Source organism: Electrona antarctica (assembly GCF_951216825.1).
Source record: "Electrona antarctica genome assembly, chromosome: 23".
Classification (NCBI taxonomy): Eukaryota; Metazoa; Chordata; class Actinopteri; order Myctophiformes; family Myctophidae; genus Electrona; species Electrona antarctica.
The window spans coordinates 32,346,080-32,364,674 of NC_136804.1; the positions used below are offsets into that span (position 1 = coordinate 32,346,080).

Consider the following 18,595-nt stretch of genomic DNA (forward strand, 5'->3'; position numbering starts at 1 on the left):
TGACTGACCACGCAGGGATGCATGCCTGCAGCTCTTTCACACGTTCCTTGAGAGTTTTAATTCATTTTATTTGGACTTTCCCTGTTATGGTACAGAAGAAAAGCAGGGGGGGGACATTGGCGGTCACTCACCTTCTGCCTGGCCGTTAGCGATCCCATCTGCAAAGAGAAAGGCAAAAAAAGAGACAATAAACGTACTGTATGATGACACTCTGAACTCCACAAATTATCATTCACTCTGTGGACGCTGTGCTGGGACAAGTGACGATATTCTTTCATCTCTCGGTCACGTTGTCTTTGTATCGTGGAGCTACGCTGGCACCTCGTGCACGTCTAGACATCAGGCGGTCTTAAATGATTACGTTGGAGACACCTATGGCACATTATGCTGGTCATAAACCAACGCTGAGGGTCAGTCAGTCAGCGTACAGTATCTGGGAAGTGCATTCTAAACCTCTACTGTATTACAGGACCTAATGCTAGATCCTCAGCACATCAAAGCATCCATGTATCCACTGGCATGCAATGACTGGGTTAAACAATTAACCTTGTGGGTTATTAGTGAGTTAGTGGAGCACAGACTAGTCTAGCCATCGTGGGATTGTGGGATTGGGACTGTGGCTCAAGAGGTAGAGCAGGTCGTCCAATGATCCATGGGTCGGCGGTTCGAATCCCGGCTCCTCCTGTCTACATGTCGAAGTGTCCTTGGGCAAGACACTGAACCCCAAATTGCTCCCGATGTGCTGGTTGGTACCTTGCATGGCTTCTGCCGCAATCGGTGTATGAATGTGTGTGTGAATGGGTGAATGTAATGCACAATCTATGTAAAGCGCCTTGGATAAAGGCGCTATATAAATGCACCATTTACCATTTACCATTTATTGTCATACCGGCAGCTGTCCCCAATTGAGCAACATCTGGAGCACTGTCTGTTTTTCCTTTCCTTATACGTAGATCTGCTATTTTTGAAAATTTTAAATAATGAAAAAAATATGTGTTTTGACAATAATGACATGCTCATAGTGAGACACACACACACACACACACACACACACACACACACACACACACACACACACACACACACACACACACACACACACTGCCTCTACTTGGAAAACCACTGCTCTAGCCTGTCAGGTTGCAGTCTCGACATGGTGATGAGTGCCGTCATGCCAGCTGGTGGCCACTCTGTGTGCCAGGCACAAAAGAGCCTCTTCGTTAAGCCCCGTGCATAGCCTCTCGACGGTGCCGATCTACAGGCTTGCAACGCGGCACGGAGCGCAACGCGTTGTGAGCCTTTAGGTCTGCTATTCTCGTCCGTTCTCGGCGCATAACCGCCGTCGCATGACGGAATATAAATTAAGCTTTAATGTCTCACAGGATGGACAGACAGACGACAGGAGTTATGCCTCAGTCCACACGGAACTTTCATCACTACACAAAACCTCCTGAGCGTGCAGTGAACTCAGGGTGTACAAATAGGCCCCCACGGTAACTAACAACTTAAGTCTGTGGCCAGAGACAAGAGGCTCTTTACTGCATCCATGCCATTCAGTAGTGATGGACAAAGTACTCAACCCCACTACTTGAGTATGGCTTTATAAGTCAAGTAATGAAGTAAGTAGCCTTGCCGAGCCATGAGGCCCATAGGGGCAGGAGCCCATCTCATGTTTCTGTAGCGTGAGGCAGCTTGATGTACAAGTACACCCCCTGGACATGACACTAGTATGTCGCAGGGACTTACCCCCAATCCAACCCTTGATGCTGAGTGTCAAGCAGGGAGGCACTGGGTCCTGAGTCTTTGGTATGATTCGGCCGGGGATTGAACCCCGACCTCCTAGTCCCAGGGCGGACACTCTAACCACAAGGCCACTGATCTACGTCACACGATCTATTAAGTACTGGAGTACTTAATGAATGTAATGCTGCATAATAATACTTTTTATATAAATTTGGAAATGTTCAAGATATTTTTCAAAACTGCGAAAATAGTTGCGTTTTTAGATCTGCTATTTTCAGTATTTTGTGAAAGATTATTTTCAGTTATAAGTGCTTAATTCAAAATGTATTTTTTGTATTTGTTTGTGTACCAGGGGTCCCTACCCTGAAATGTAGTGTTGTCAAAAGTACAATAATTGTCTTTAAAATCTTGTGAAGTTAAAGTCATGAGCTTAGATTTTTGAGCCCCTCCTATGCCCAGCTTTGTGGGTCTGTGCAGTGAACACAAACATTGGCTGATGATTGGCTAATCAGTCCCCATAGCGATGATTTGATTGGCTGAGCAAAGTACATATTGAAGATAAAAGTGAGGGCAGAAAAGTGAAGACGCCAAAAGTGGTTGACCGGAATCATATTTGTGATGATTTGATTGGCTGAACATGGCATGTGATGTATGACGATAAGAGTGCCACACGAGTGTGATTTTTGTTTTTTATTATTATTATTATAAATACTCAAGATACAAATAAACTACCCATACAATACTCAAGTAAATTACACTATGTCCACCGCTGCCATTCAGGAAATCCAATACACAAGTCTTCCTGACTAGTCCACCCTGTTTACAGCATGTCTATTAACACCACTTTATCATCTTCTCTTGTCCTCATGCTCGTATAACTGCTGTCCGCCCAGCGCTCTGCCTGTCCGCTGCGCATTCCCGGTCAGAATTAGACATCATCGCACCCCATGAAAAAAGCCCACAGCTGGGCCACCGCACTACGAGTCCTGCGGGGTCATGAGACTCGCTCTCCATCTCGTCACTCTCTGGACATAATGAGTGTTGAGAGGTATTGTTTTACCTCCCAGGCCAGCTAACAGTCCTGCAGGTATTTTCAGCTGTTCGCCCTGCTGGCATGGAGACAGATGGGCTCATACGAGGCTCCAGCGTTAGCCAAACTGCCTTATCTTCCTAATATAGACTCCCGTGGCTCTATAAAAGCCTCGGTGCCTCGGGCCCTCTAGTTTTTATGAAATTTTATGAGGTGGCCAAAAAGTGACCACATACAGTATAGCACGTCATCCATTTTCTTTTTTTTTTATGTTTTTTTTTTTTTTGGCTTTCGCCTTTATTTTATATTTTTCATGGAGGGACAGACAGTAGGCTGACAGGAAATGGGGAGAGAGATGGGGGGAAGACATGCAGTAAAGGCCGTCGGGATCGGGAGTCGAACCCGCGGCACACTGCCAGACTGGATAACCAGCCAAGGTGCCTGGACCCCTGAGCCACGGCCCAGGCCACGTCATCCATTTTCGAATTTATCTTCACATAAGTGGTCCCCACTAATGCATTATAAGATGTCACCATTTCTGTCAAGTCACTCGCCGAGGACCTACCAGAGACATCAACGATGGGGGTCGATCGGATAATAGAAACTACACAGCCTTTCTCATCGTGAGAAGTTAGCATTCTGAAATAGAAGCAATTGTTCTTACATTTATGAAAATATAATCTGGTTTGAATTGACCAAACCTGCCTATCGATGTCACTGGGCAGTTTTCGGAACTGTCCAAAGCCCTGAGACACAGAGTGAACAGACATAAATGGTGTCATCTTACAATGAACATACATTCGCGAGGACCAAATATATATGAAGAGTGAAGACACATTAAAATGGTCGAAGTGGTCGTTTAAGTGTTGATTTAAATATGAATATATGACCTGCATTTTGAGGTTAAATGCGAAAGCTATAGGGGTGTCAAATGCCATGGATCATTTCAGAACCAATAAAAAGACTGTAAGCAAAGCAAAAAGCAAAGTTCTTTGTTTACCCAGGGTGAATGGACTAAGCTCGACGAACTTGTTTACAGCCAGACCCTGCTCATAGAACATTTCATGGTAGGGGTTCAATGCCTTGCTCAAGGGCACTTCAGCGGTGGTAATTTTAACGTGCCGGTCCGGGTTATACGAACTGGCGACCTTCCGATAACAAGACCGCTCCGCAAACCGTTCGGCTGCCGCTGTAAGGTGGTCCTTCATATTGAAATGGTATCCAGATGGGTTTTAGTAGCAGCACTATATAGGTTTAGGTTTGTTTGTTTGTTTGTTCTATAGCAACTACAATAAATCTAGATGTCACCACCACGTTTTGGCTACACAAGGCTGGCAGTTAAGTGTCTAGCTCAGGGAAACGTCAACACCCATACACCCACTCAGCCTCAGCCGACCCCCAGAACTACTGTTCTGCTCCTGGAAGACTCTGAAGACCAAAGGTCAAAATGAGGAACTGGCCGTAAGATGATGACTGTGTGTGTCTACTGTGGTGTGGGTGTTATGGTCGGGGTTGGTAATTAGCAGTTGACAGGCTTCCTGTGGTGTGTGTGTGTGTGTGTGTGTGTGTGTGTGTGTGTGTGTGTGTGTGTGTGTGTGTGTGTGTGTGTGTGTGTGTGTGTGTGTGTGTGTGTGTGTGTGTGTGTGTGTGTGTGTGTGTGTGTGTGTGTGTGTGTGTGTGTGTGTGTGTGTGTGTGTGTGATTTATAGCGCAGGATTCTGTAACCGGCGGCCACTGGATGTCAGGCGGTGGAGCCCAGGGAGAATGATGGCGTCTGAGGAGTAGTTAATCTCCCAACAAACACGCTTTCTACAGCTAGAACCCAGAACATTGACTGAAAAGCAGCCACGGTATTTTAGGCAAGTCATGGATATTTACAGGCATTCTGTGCCAGACCTTTCCATGCCAAAGACCATAGCATCTGCCTGCATGAGGTCCCTCTATTGTGAAATAGCCAATCTACAAGATCGTATAGATCCGTTATTTTTGCTATTTCTGAACATTATAGAACATTTTTGAGTGGTGCAACCACTCCAACGAACAGCAATGTCTGTGACGTTAACCTATGTTTGTTTGTGACTATGTTTGTGACTCATGAGTACCAGTAGGGGCGCTGTTGTGCCAGAAACAGAGAGAGAGAAATAGTGCTGCACTGTTGCCTGCTAATGAGAGAGAGAGAGAGGTGATTTTTCATCAAAGGTTGAAATTGGTTAAAGTGCCACAAGAATCGTATTAATTTCTCTCTTTTCCACTTGCCGTGACCAACGCTGTAGTTAGTGGATGACATTGGACCTGTGGTCGTTGTTGTAAGAGGTTTCCTGGGGCAGATAAGTGACCTCAGAAGGTCTTTTTCGGGGCAGGGGGAGAAAGTGATGCAGAGGGAGACCGACGGACGGAGGAGAGCGCAGGACCAGGATTAAAAGTGCACTCATTCTGAACTATTCCCGGGACAAAGAATCCCCATCCCTGGAGAGCCGACAGGCGACTCAGCCATTCCGTCATCCTCCTCTCGCCCCGACTCCCTTTTTAAGGCCTTCGAATGCGGCGACTAAAACAACAAGGGCCTCCTCCTCGTCAGCTGTCCACGGTCATTTAAAGAACAATACTTTTTTCTACCCATCATTTATGTGCTCTTCTGGGCACAGCGGCTATTTGTGGACAGTGTTTGTAGCAGCCTGGCATCTGTTGCCCGCAGCTCTGTCTCTGAGGGGATCATGGCTGTTTACGACGGCAGGCAGGCAGGCATGCATGGGGCCGTTTGCATAATTCTGATAAATCTCACTCCGCGAAGAGGTGAGTCACGGCGGGAGCTTTCAACGAATCCCTGTTGGTGCGGAACAGCGGTGGAAAGTAGCCAAGTACATTAACTTAAGTACTGTATACTGAGAGTAACAGTTTGAGGTATTTGTACTTTAATTGAATATTTCCACTTTACAATACTTTTACTTCTACTCCACTACATCTCGGATCCAAATATTGTACTTTTATTCCATTACATTTATTTGAAAACTTTATAGTTGCTAGTTGCTTTGTAGATTTTGATTATTATTAGAAAACATACATTAACAACTTCGACCCTATATACATTTCGGCCATTTGAAAATAGCTGATCTACACAAGCTCACATTGCGTTGTGCGCTATGCAATGCATTGTAATCTGCTATTTTCAAAACATTTGTATACATTTGAAAACTTAAAATGAGACATTCTGCATAGTGAGTACTTTCTACGTGTGTTACTTTAAAGGGGCATTCCACTCATTTTCAACATTTTACTATGTCATTAATATACCTTAGAGCTGTTGTGTGGAAATAGTAAAAAGGTCCCCCCATTCTGTGTTTCCTAGAACTAGAGGTCTGAAAAGAAATCACATCTTGATGACATCATCAAGATCATGTGCTTCACCATGTTAATGATTTTTTCATAATTACAGTTCTAGGAAACACAGAATGGGGGGACTTTTTCACTATTTCCACACAACAGCTCTAAGGTATATTAATGACATAGTAAAATGTTGAAAATGAGTGGAATGCCCCTTTAAGTAGGCTTACATTTTGATGCCAATTACTTTTGCACTTTTACTCAAGTACAATTCGAATTCCGGACTTACTTGTAACGGAGTTATTTCTACATTGCAGTATTGATACTATTACGTAAAACATTTGAGTACCTTTTTCCATCACTGATGCTGAACCCTCAGTGCAGAATATCAGAAACTAAGCCGTTTTCTGGCACTTGTTGCCAACTCCTCATGGTACCTCAAAAACAACGGCTTCATCGGGCCCACTGGCTGCCTGACAACACCGCCAAACATAGTTAAAACCCGGAGGTTTTAAAGTGGACAGTTGGCCGGCCCGGCCCGACACTGCCAAAGGTATATAGACGTGTGGCGACTTGTCATCTCTGTGAATTCACATGATGCCATTAAAATAACTTCCATGTAAAGTAATCTATGAAATCCCTCCCATTCCAGTATGTAATCCCCATTGTCCTGACTGGGGCCGGGGAGAATGCACACAGTGGAGGAGAGGTTGAGTGCACGGAGAGGACTGTGTGTGTGTGTGTGTGTGTGTGTGTGTGTGTGTGTGTGTGTGTGTGTGTGTGTGTGTGTGTGTGTGTGTGTGTGTGTGTGTGTGTGTGTGTGTGTGTGTGTGTGTGTGTGTGTGCGTGTGTGCGTGCGCGAGCAACTGATATATTTCAATATTCTTGTGCAAATTTAATCAGTTTCAACCTGGGGTCGCTATTATTGTCAACGGTTTTTGCTAAAATCAACGGTAGCAAAAATAGCTCATCTGCAGGCTCAGAATAATATTTAGCATAATTGCTTTAATTGTTTATTTTAAGCCATTTTGCTAATATGGGGGGCTGCAGTCAGTCTGTGGTTATTTAGGGGTCCATTGTGACCCCCCCCCCCCCCCGCCCCGTGTAAATGCACATAACATGCCTGATGGCTGAGCAGTAGTTTCAGACAGTTGTGTGGTTGTCTGTCTGGCCGGTCGACTGACTGATCAGTCATTAGAACAGCGTGGCTTCCATGACATATGACCTCATCTCTGACCTGCAGCACCATGACATCTCTGGGCCAATGTTTGAGAGACAGACAGTGCCCAATCTGCCCTCTGTTGACTTCCAGTGTAAAATACAAACACACACTGAAAACCCTCTATAGACTTAGTCAACTGGACCTGAGTTTAGCTCTGTATATTTCTTCCGACTACGCCAAATCTCTTTGCCAAAAATAGCTGTACAAGCTTGCAGATCTGCTGTTTTTGGTGGTTAACAAGTTAAATATTTCGAAGTGAGGGGCGCCTGGTAATGTTAATTTAAAGTGATCTTAACAAACATTAAAACTAAGTCCGTAGACTTGGCTGCTACTCTGTTTGTTTAAAGTGCTCTATACAAACAATAAAAGTCCTTAGACTTGGCTGCCATATGACGTAATTACAAAATATGAATTTGCTTCCTCGGCCTACTGGCAGCATGCACAAGGAATCTGTCGCTATTTCCTGACAGACCCTCTTCCAGGCGTCTTGGCCCCTGAAGTGCCGTAATAAAAAGACGCCTGTTGTATTTTGCTCCCACACCAGGGAGTGAGTGCTTAACAGAGTATGTTCCATGTCCTCTACATGGTCATGTCTGGGTCCTTATACCAAACTCCCAGAAGACCTGAACTAATGGAGACTGTAAGTAATGGCATATGGTAATGACAGACAAGAGGAGCTTAGCAGGGAATGTTGATGGACATGGAGATACACATGACCGATGCTACGACCACGGGGACACAGCCAGCCAGGGTGTGGGCGTGGCACGGTCAGTGAATCTGGACTGGCATCACCACCAGTCACGGGTAACCACTTTCAACCTGGCGTTCCCGTTTTGGGTATGTCATTATATGCAAATCTTTTATTTTAGAAATAATATATAACATATATATTCCCTGAAGAAGACCTTACAGGTCGAAACGTTGGTTTCTGTTAATAAACTTTCAGCATTGTGGCTATGAGTGTGAGGCCTTTTTTTATTTTTTTGTTGTTCATCGCCGTAGGGCGGCCTTTGGCACCTCATTAATATTGGTATGCGCCCTTCTCCTGCCTATTCAGAAATAATATATATGTCTTTTTTTTAAATAAAAAATAAAATGTTTAAAAAAGGTTCTGTACAAAATAGAAAATAATTGCAAATTGACAAGCTTTAGCTTGTAGCCTATTGTTTTGCTATTTTTAGGGCTTAATATTAAAGAGGACGTGTGCTGTACTCATTTTCCAGCATCCCGTAGGCTCTTCCAGATTACATCATCCTTCAGGGGTCTTTGCTGGTATTCAGCTGGAGTCAGGCTCGAAGCCAAGCATCAACATTCCCGTAGTTCTGTCCATCATCATGTCTCCCCTGTGGGCGCCATGGGCAGAGTCCATCCCAATGCAACAATAGTATCTGTTCATAAGCCTGTTCGTAAACCTCTTGGATCTTCCATTCCCTCTCTCCCCCTAGCATGCATGCATCAGTAACACAACACCACGGTCAAAGTCACTTTCAGGATGCTAGGGAACAAACTGGCAGGCAACAGCAAGTTTCTCAAAAATATTGTGAAGATGCATGGCTCTCTGTGAGCAGAAACACACAATTCCACTCCACTCAAATAACTGAAAGCGAAACGTTGAATCTGATGTTCAGATGAACATGTTTCATCATCATACAATTTGACTTATTAAAACTCTCTTCAGTAGGTTGTCATCAAATGAACCAAAACACCATCTTAAGTAAAAGTCACTACGTCTGGGTTCCTTGTAGATTCTCCAAAAGGTTTGTGTTTGGGTTGCATTGTGGGTGTTACAGTACGTTTTAACAATTTTCTGGAAATGCATTATTTGTCAATGGGACCCGGCAACTACTGCCGATAGCTGGCGATAGCTGGCGAACAGGCGATGGTCGAAATGTGGGCGGAGGAACGGCGGCCGAAAAGATGAAAATAATTCATCTTTTGGGCGACGTCGTCCAACGATAGTGGGCGATAGCCAATGAAATTCAAGTGTCGCTCGCCGTTCTTCTCCTGCTGTTAAAACACATTATTTGGGCATTGTAGTAACCTGTGAGCAGCGGTGTCCCTACCTTTCTGTTGTAAGTAACCTGTTGTTAGTATGAGCAGCAGTGTCCCTACCTTTCTGTTGTAAGTAACCTGTTGTTAGTATGAGCAGCGGTGTCCCTACCTTTCTGTTGTAAGTAACCTGTTGTTAGTATGAGCAGCGGCGTCCCTACCTTTCTGTTGTAAGTAACCTGTTGTTAGTATGAGCAGCGGCGTCCCTACCTTTCTGTTGTAAGTAACCTGTTGTTAGTATGAGCAGCGGTGTCCCTACCTTTCTGTTGTAAGTAACCTGTTGTTAGTATGAGCAGCGGTGTCCCTACCTTTCTGTTGTAAGTAACCTGTTGTTAGTATGAGCAGCAGTGTCCCTACCTTTCTGTTGTAAGTAAACTGTTGTTAGTATGAGCAGCGGCGTCCCTACCTTTCTGTTGTAAGTAACCTGTTGTTAGTATGAGCAGCGGTGTCCCTACCTTTCTTCGTGGGCTCTGGCATGGTGACCCAAGGTGAAGCGTCTGGGAATCAAAAGATGCGAATAGATGCCTTCAGACCTCAGATTGTGTTGTGGTTTGGATGCGAAGGCCAGGTGAGGTGTGTATGTGGGGGCCCTCGGTCCAAGAGGGAGAGAGAGATGAAGACGGGGCTCTTGCAGAAAAGCCTCTGGGGCACCTGGCACCAGAGTGATGGGGAGATGAGGGCACAGGCAGCGCGCGACAATGTGGAAAACTCAGCAGGGGAGGAGGAGACAGTGGGGATGGTGACAGATCAACATGGACAGACGGACTCTCAGGCCTTATATAGAGAGAAGTCGTGTCCCCTCCTCTCTGCGGAGGACAGTCCTGCAGCGTTCTGCTCCTATACTGAAGCATCATCCACCCCTTCATGACAACATTTTGGTGGAGTTGGCCCTGTTGGGGTTTCTAATATGGTGCTGGGTGGGAAGCTGTAGCGTTCACTGAAGGAGGTGTAGGGCTCAGGCTCCCCTGCTCCCCAAAATAATTTGTGTATACTTTGCTAAAGTTTGGAGTTGTGCGTTTTGCCACACATTTTGTGATTGGATTAAAACCGACAAGGTTGGGGGCCAAGGTTATTTCACATGACTTAACTGAGGTGAGTTTCACAGCCATCAGATTGCATGACACGCCTCACGGCATCGCAGCTCGTCAACATGTTCAGCCTGACCAACTTGACGTATCAGACTAAATATTTCTGTAGACAATCTAGCCAGTAGGCTGCATGGGTGTTGAGCAAAGGGGTCAACAATACATCATCGTCAAAATGCCAACCATGTACAATAACAATAAGATGAAGTGGGAGGAGACTAAAGTGTCTGTCTAAGCAGGAAGTGGGCTTGCAGATCTGTTATTTTTTGGCAAATGCCCCCCACCCCACCCCTCCCCTCAGAATAGGGATTCAACTGCTTAAGAGAAATGTTATATATTCCCAAAATGATAGAAAACTGTGATGTGATGTGATGTGGATCAGTGCATGTTGTGGATGTGTTGTCATGTGTAGACTAGATGCCAAACGTCAGATCTCTGGTTAATCCAGAAGGAATGCTGTTCAAGAACAGTAGGCTCTCCGGGCCAGGCCAGTAAACACTGGGGGTAGATGCCTGGGCCATAGTTTTGTAGTCTATACTTAGAAAGCTGTCATAAACCTTGACATTTGACTTGATCCAACAGGGAAAGAGGGTTTGATAGTGAATTGGCCCATCGATGTGGGTCGCAGCGGTCGCCGGCCCGCGATCCTAATTAACCTTTCAACGCGTGTGATAAATGTGTGATAAATCAGGCTCATGAGAGTCTCTGAGAGGGTTGTCGGTCAACAAGGTTTCAATCTGTCAGACTTACAGTGAGCAGCAACCTTTTCAAACAACACATTACGCCCCGCTAACATGGCCGGGCCAAACCATCTGCTAAAAAGGACTTAGGATATTCATAACCGCGCCTTTGGCATGTCAACTTAGAGTAGCCCGAGAGACTGGGCCATGGCTCAGTGGTCCAGGCACCTTGGGCTGGTAATCCAGTCTGGCAGTGAGTGTGCCGCGGGTTCGACTCCCGATCCCGACGGCCTTTACTGCATGTCTTCCCCCCCATCTCTCTCCCCATTCCCTGTCAGCCTACTGTCTGTCCCTCCATAAAAATATAAAATAAAGGCGAAAGCCATGCAAAAAAAACTTTAAAAAAGAGTAGCCCGAGAGAAACGTGTCAGTGTCAGCCCAACAACACTGCAAAGACGAGGCTGAAGCAAGAGATGCGAGTATATGCTATTAGCCAAAATGTCTGCTGTCCTGACCATAGATATAAAAAAAAATAGATGCCTCATTGGCCGCTGCAGTTCATTGGAGCGACGTGTCTCCATTGAAGGCAGGAAGTCAAGCGGAAGGGCCATAGGGAAGCGCTGAAGGCACTCTGCGTCGCTGCCCCATGGATGTCACTCATGCGAGTCCTCCATGTCGCTCGCTGTCACTCAAGTGACTACTGGCCAATCACATCTTATGTTACGCACGCGGAAGCTTCTCTCATGCTTCGCAAGGAATCACGGGATAATTGTGCCTTCAATTTTGACACGCGCCCCAGAGCCGGGAGAGGCGTCTTAGCGTCTACCTTTATATGTCTATGGTCCTGACTGTCACTCACTGTGGAACTGGAATGGTCCCTTACAAGCCTTTAATTGTTCAAACATATTTAATTTAAAACCGTTGTTTTAAATCAATACTACTGTAAACATACAGTTTATACATTTGGAAGCGTCCAATTAAGAATAGGAGTTGTGGCGACTGCTTTCACAATTCAGCGCAAAGTATGTGGCCTTTCTTGGTCGCACAGCCCCCCCCCCCCCCCCCCCCCGCGGTGCGATACCCCCATAAGGCCCATTTATAACTGGGAGTGTGCTCCGGTGGTAAAAGCTAGGCTTAGGCCTAGGCTCATGTGCTTCTGCTACAAAGGGCCCACAAAACCATTTTGGAATGGCCTGGGCTGGGCAAGAAGTTCACATCACATCAACACAAGCGATTCATCAATGAGGTCACACACGGGACAGAAGAAAATGTATTGGGCACAGCGAGTGGGCCTACACTGACACCTGCTGGTTGCAAAGGAGAAGCAATGGCTTTTGTTCCCTCTGAGAAACAAAAGTGAAAGAGAGGACACTTTTTCAGTGGTTCGTGTCGTGACTCTGCTTTCGCTACTAGTTTTCAACATTGCATGGGTCCGGCCGGGGAACCCCAGGGGTCCTTGAGGCACTTGAAGGGAATCACGAGCTAAATGGCCGATATAGTCAAGTCACCAGTATTACTGTATAGAATCAATGGATCATTTTATCAGACTTTAATTCTAGACCAAATAGCGGACCATATCTGTCATGGGCCTATCTGTCCCACAAAACAGAAAACAGTTTTTATGCAGTGGAAATCCAAATGAACCATCCACCACCAATCAAGTATGAATTTTGTCTTGGAATTCTAAAGATGTTTTGTGCTTAAATGAAATAGTCTAAATGTCATGATTGTAGCCTACAAGTGAACAGAACTGAATAATATAGTGACACAACACAACTGCTGCTCATTTGGCTGGGCGCCCATTTTGAAAACCACTGCGCTACTTTATCATTGGCATAGAATAGATTGACATCAGGCAGCCAGTTACCAGACTCAGCAATGGATTTGTTTCACCACGAATAGAAAATTCTGCATGTATATATTTAAAGCTGTTTATGACACTCAATTAATTATCCCTTTATTTACACCATACATGACCCATGAGTAATGTAGACAAGTTCCTGACAAAACCTCAATGTTACTTTAGCTGAGTACATAACAATTAGCATATCTGAGTTAAATTAACATGGGTGATTTGACTGTGTAGTTTTATTTAGCCATGCATTCATGCACCATAAGCCTTAAATTATTTTAATACCCATGTGGTTAATGAACATTGTTTTGTAAGCGTAATGAACTCAAGAAAAAACATTTGGTAACACTTTACTTAAAGATGCATTTATAAGGCTTCAAATGTTTATAATTTTCAAATGACAACTTATGACAAGGTTCAGAAAGTGTGAATTATATAGCTCAGTGGAACAGCACATTATAACTACTATACTTAGTCAGTTATAAAGTGTCTATGTATAAAGAGTAAAGACACCAGCATTTTACAACAAAAAAGGAGACATCATATTGCTTCAAACATCCAAACATAAATTACACAAGGTCTGATAGAAAAGGTATATAACATGTAGTGCTGTACAGAGTGGTTTTGGTTTCCAACATTCTTTCCTTGGAGTCACCCCCTTCTTACATTCAGGTTCAGGTTCAGGTTAATTTATTTGTTTGTCCCCGAAGGGCGATTTGGTGTACAGCAAGGCATAACAGGCAGACACATGAATCACATAAAACACAGCACATGCTCTTTTACAACACAGTAAAAGAGCATGGTACACATAGAAAAACAGTTCAAGGTTTCAGTGTAGCAAAGGAAATTCATAACGGCGACAAAGTTACCTCCTCCTCCTATCGTCATTTAAGGCCTGGATAGACACAGGCACGAAGGATAATTTATACCTGTTACTTTTTGCCCCTGGAACCTTTAGGCGAAGGCCGGAAGGAAGCAGCCTGTACTCAGAGCTGAGGGGATGGGAGTTGTCCGAAGAAATGGACTTGGCTTTCTTAAGCACCTGGTTTTTAAAGATATGATCCAGGCTACTGAAATTTACTCCTGCTATTTTTACACATTTGACTAAAGTTGAGACCTCCCCCTCCATTATTATAATTATGTGAAAACTTTAGTTACTATAGTTACTTCCTAGATTCAAATTATTATTACACAACATACATACTATTTAAACATCTCTTTGAAAATAGCCGATCTACAAGCTCACAACAACGCGTCACATCACACTATTTTAGAAAGATTTGAATACATTTTACACAGATACCTTGTGAAACTGGACATCCTGCATAAAAGTACTTTTTAAGTACATGATTGTTGATACCAATACCTCTGTACTTTTACTCAAGTCAATTTTGAATTCTGGACTTTTACTTGTAACAGAATATTTCTACATTGCAGTATTGACACCTTTTTTTTTTTTTCAACTTTCTTTTTATTCAGGGTTTACAGACACATTCAAATAAACAAAAACGACAACAACAGCGTAATACAACAACAACATAGTACAAAGACAAACTTCACGACAACCACTTAGAGACACAGAGATCAGAACAAAAATAAAACATAAAACAAAACAGACAAATCATATAAATAAAATTACAAAATAAACAACTCAAATAGAACCTTTGCTCGGGGACACCTTTTTAACTTATCCATTCCATAGTATTGACACCTTTTATTTAAGTTAAAAAAACAGATGCTTGTACTTTTCCCCCCCAACCCAGGGGGGGGCCCGAACCGCAGGTTTGGAACCACTTCATACTAATGTACAACGCAGGGACATGCAGAGAGTGTTGGAGAGGCAGGGGCTGAAATCCTGCAGAGGGCACTTTTGGACAAAAATAGCAGATCTACAAGCTCTCAATGTTCCACACTGCGACGCGTTCAGAGCTTGTAGATCAGCTATTTTCGGGGCGCAACCCAGCACTCGTTCAGGAGACTTCGGAAAAAAAGCAATTCTCCTGAATGCTGCCTTCCGGCATTGCATGGAAAGGAGTGGCATTTGCATTTCTTTCGCCATAGTAAATCGTGGTCTGGAAAGGGCACTTGTTTTACAGGCGGGTAAAAGATCAGGGGCTGAAGCCCCTTTTTAATGTGTGCACGCACGTCCCTGCATGGTACAACGTAACATCACTTTACAAATGTCTGTGATGTCTGTGACAAATGTTTTTGATGAATTGAACATGGTGGACCCTCTTGTAAACAAGTGTAATGCTTAATTGGGTCGTCCACTCACAGTTAACAGCCTTTGTATTGAGTTTGTGCTTGAAATGTACTGTAATTCTGCAAACTGTTAATAAATATTTCAATCAATCAATCAATGGCAGCTCTGCAGCGACCGCAGCGTGTCTCCGCTGAACTGGTAGGTGAGCTTCTTCTTCACCTTGAAGATCTCGCCGGACCGGGCGTAGTTCCTCAGGGCACGGGACATCTTCTGGTAGGTCATGGGCCTCTTGTTGCCTTTCCGCTGGCCCCAGAGCGCCGCCACCTGCTCCTTGTTCCTGGAGGAGAAGCGGAAGACGCCGTCGCCGGACGCCGTCGGCACCCAGGACACGCAGTGGGCCATGCCGGGGTCCTGGAGCACCTCGAACAGGAAGCGAAACAGTCGCAGCTTTCCTCCTCCTCCTCCTACTCTTCCTCCTCCTGCAAACCGTATCAGTTGAAATCAGTTGATTTCGTCGACTATTAAATACTATGACTATAACTAAAACGAAGACTAAACATATTTACAATTTCGTCAACAATTTTAAAACTAGACTAAAATGTTAGGAAGGGACTAGTGGACAAGAGATCCGGTATAAGTAAAAGACACAAGTAATTTTACACTTGGTTACATGCTGAAAATACCAGATCTACACGCTCACAACGCGACGCGATGTGAGCTTGTAGATCTGCTATTTTAATCAAGTGTAAAATCAGCCATTACGACGGCATCAAGGCTAACACAACTGTAGATTTAGTCTACTATTAAAATCTCATGATATTTGGTCGACTAACACTAAAACATTCCAGGTGACTAAAACTAAATGAAAACTATTCAAAAGACTATGACTGAAACAAAAAGTCAAAATTTGCTGTCAAAATCAACACTGCCGTGTAGGGCAGAGGACTCAAGCAGTTTGAGCTCAGGTCACCCCCTAGAAATACCCTTTTCATCCATGCCACCCCGTGTATATTACTTTACAGCACCTGACATTTGTGTCATATTAGCGGTACGCAAACAATGCTAATCTTTCCCCATCGGATACAGTATGTCGCAAGGAAAACATATCTGTTTCCATTAGGACAGATTGAAAATAACTTTTGCGTTTAGCCACTTAAACCCCAGCATCCCTATTCTGGGGGGGGGGGGGGGGGTATTCATCATGTCGCGTCACGTTGTAACTTGTGAGATTGTAGATTGTAGATTTTTGGTGACTTGAGGCCCTATATCTTGTAAAACTTATTTACCATTTTTACCACTTTGATAAACATTTTAAAATAGTTCAACTAGCTGATCTACATAGACACGCTGTGAGCTTGTAGATCGGCTATTTGAACTATTTTAAAAGGTTTTTCAAATTAGTAAAAAAAATGGCAAATAAGTTTAGGAGTAAGGGATTGCGCAAGATATAGCCCTTGGTGTACTGTAAGCTGAAAAAGAACGCACCAAGTACAGTGCAATTCAGTCTCAGGTCCAGTATAGTATTCCAAGTATGGAAGGTCTAAGTGACGTCGTTAAACCGACGTGACATTGATAGATTCCAAATATTATCTAAGTATTCTGAGGCACCCCTGGACCGGCGTCAAGGGCAAGGCACCCAAGGGTGCCACTGCACCCACTTAGAGAAACCCTGCCATATAGGGGAAATTGGAAGAAGGGTTGTGTTGTTCATTGTTCGACAGTGACACCTCAGCCATGAGCGTCTGTCTGACTGTCAACATCTAGGGGGCGATTTGAAAGAGGATAAAGCTCAGGTGTGTTTAGGAATATCACAGCGTATCACGTTGCATAGCCCTCCAACCGTAGTGGTTGGAGGGCTATTTAGTTAATGATTTCCTCAAACGTTTCCCAGAAAATCTCTTGTCAGTGGCGTTAAACAGGTCGTGGCTGGGCTGAATCTGTAAACATTCTGGTTATCTGATAGATATGTAAAACTGAGTCATGTAACAGCTCCATTGTGTTTTTTCCGGGCAAGGGGGAAGGTCTCTTATTTGCTCTTGTAATATTGTTTTCCGCAGGCCGCAGCAACAGGACTCTTTATTAGTAATCTAGTGGTGGAGAAAAAAGCAGAACTCACCAGCTGTTTTGGTGTGAGGTTTGGATGGTTGCCTGGCGTGCATGGAGCTTGGCACCGGGCCACACAGAGACACTGTGTCAGCGTGCGGGGTGAAGGCCTCCGCGGCATCGTCCAGCCGTGGCTGATAAGGACAATGTTTCAATGACAATGTTATTATTGTAGTTGTATAAGAAGTGTCAATACTGCAATGTATAACTATTCTGTCACAAGTAAAAGTCTGGCATTCTAAATTTACTTGAGTCAACGTACAGTATACAAAAGTATTGATTTGAATGTCCCGTTTCAAGTTTTCAAATGTATAAAAATGTTTTGAAAATAGCTTATTTTTCCCCAATTGCTCAATTTAATCTACAGTACATTTAGTACATTTAGAGCATAAAATTATGGTAAAATGAGGTAAAGTAAAGTTATATAAAAATTAAGAAGAAACTTATGTGAATACAAATAGACATCTTGAAATTGCTTGATATCTTTCTTTATCCAAACAAGTAAAATAGAACTTTTCATTTTATCAAATGGATAAAATTGTTATTGTTGTTCCACTTACCGGTACATTGAACTCCCAGTGGCTGCAGTACTGCTCATAGGTGTCATTCACAGGCTCTCTGGTCATGACGATCTCTTGCTTGATGTCTTTCTTTATCCAAACAAGTAAAATAGAACTTTTAATTTTATAAAATGGAAAGACAAACATACACATTTTGATGAAATTGCAAACACCACATAGCCTATTTAATTGTTATTATTTACACCATACATCACTAAACCGAATATTTGACCACGGTCCAGATTAATCATTCCCCCCCCTTATTGTTGAATTTGTTGTTCCACTTACATGATCGAACCCCCAGGGGCTCCAGTACTGCTCATAGGTGTCATTCACAGGCTGCTCTCTGGTCATGAAGATCTCTTCGACTGGAAGAGCATAAAAAAACAACAGATATTGATGCTGAAATGGTTGAGCTGTGTCCTGTAACTAACTGTATATTATTATGTGTGATATTCTGTATATCGTTGCTGGCGGGCGGGTGGAGACACCTCACACCGAAATTGTTACTTTTTCGGGATTCAAATTCAACAATAGCAAATATAGCAGATCTATACGAGCTCAAAACGCATCCTGAGCTATGTTCTGCCCGACGACAGCAACGATATTATTATTTGTGATATTCTGTATTAGATATTAGGTGGCACGAACATTTTTGGCATCCATCTCCTCCGTCGGTCTCGCCATACTGATCCTCAAGGAAGTCCAAGATCACCTCCATATCAGTCAGGCTCTCCTGGAAAGAGAA

General features: G+C 43.8%; 1 protein-coding gene across 8 annotated transcripts in view; it reads right to left on the minus strand.

Annotated features, from left to right (window-relative positions):
* Positions 1 to 10,093, minus strand: part of mybpc1 (myosin binding protein C1) — a 65,022-nt gene extending 54,929 nt beyond the window's left edge. For all 8 annotated transcript variants that reach the window (XM_079494513.1, XM_079494512.1, XM_079494509.1 and 5 more), the window contains exons 1-2: positions 9,820 to 10,093; positions 132 to 158 (exon numbers count right to left, since the gene is read on the minus strand). In XM_079494513.1, the coding sequence (XP_079350639.1) occupies positions 132 to 158; positions 9,820 to 9,841 (49 nt within the window). In that variant the 5' untranslated portion in view covers positions 9,842 to 10,093. The remainder of the gene's footprint in view (positions 1 to 131; positions 159 to 9,819) is intronic.
* Between the last annotated feature and the right edge of the window lie 8,502 nt (positions 10,094 to 18,595).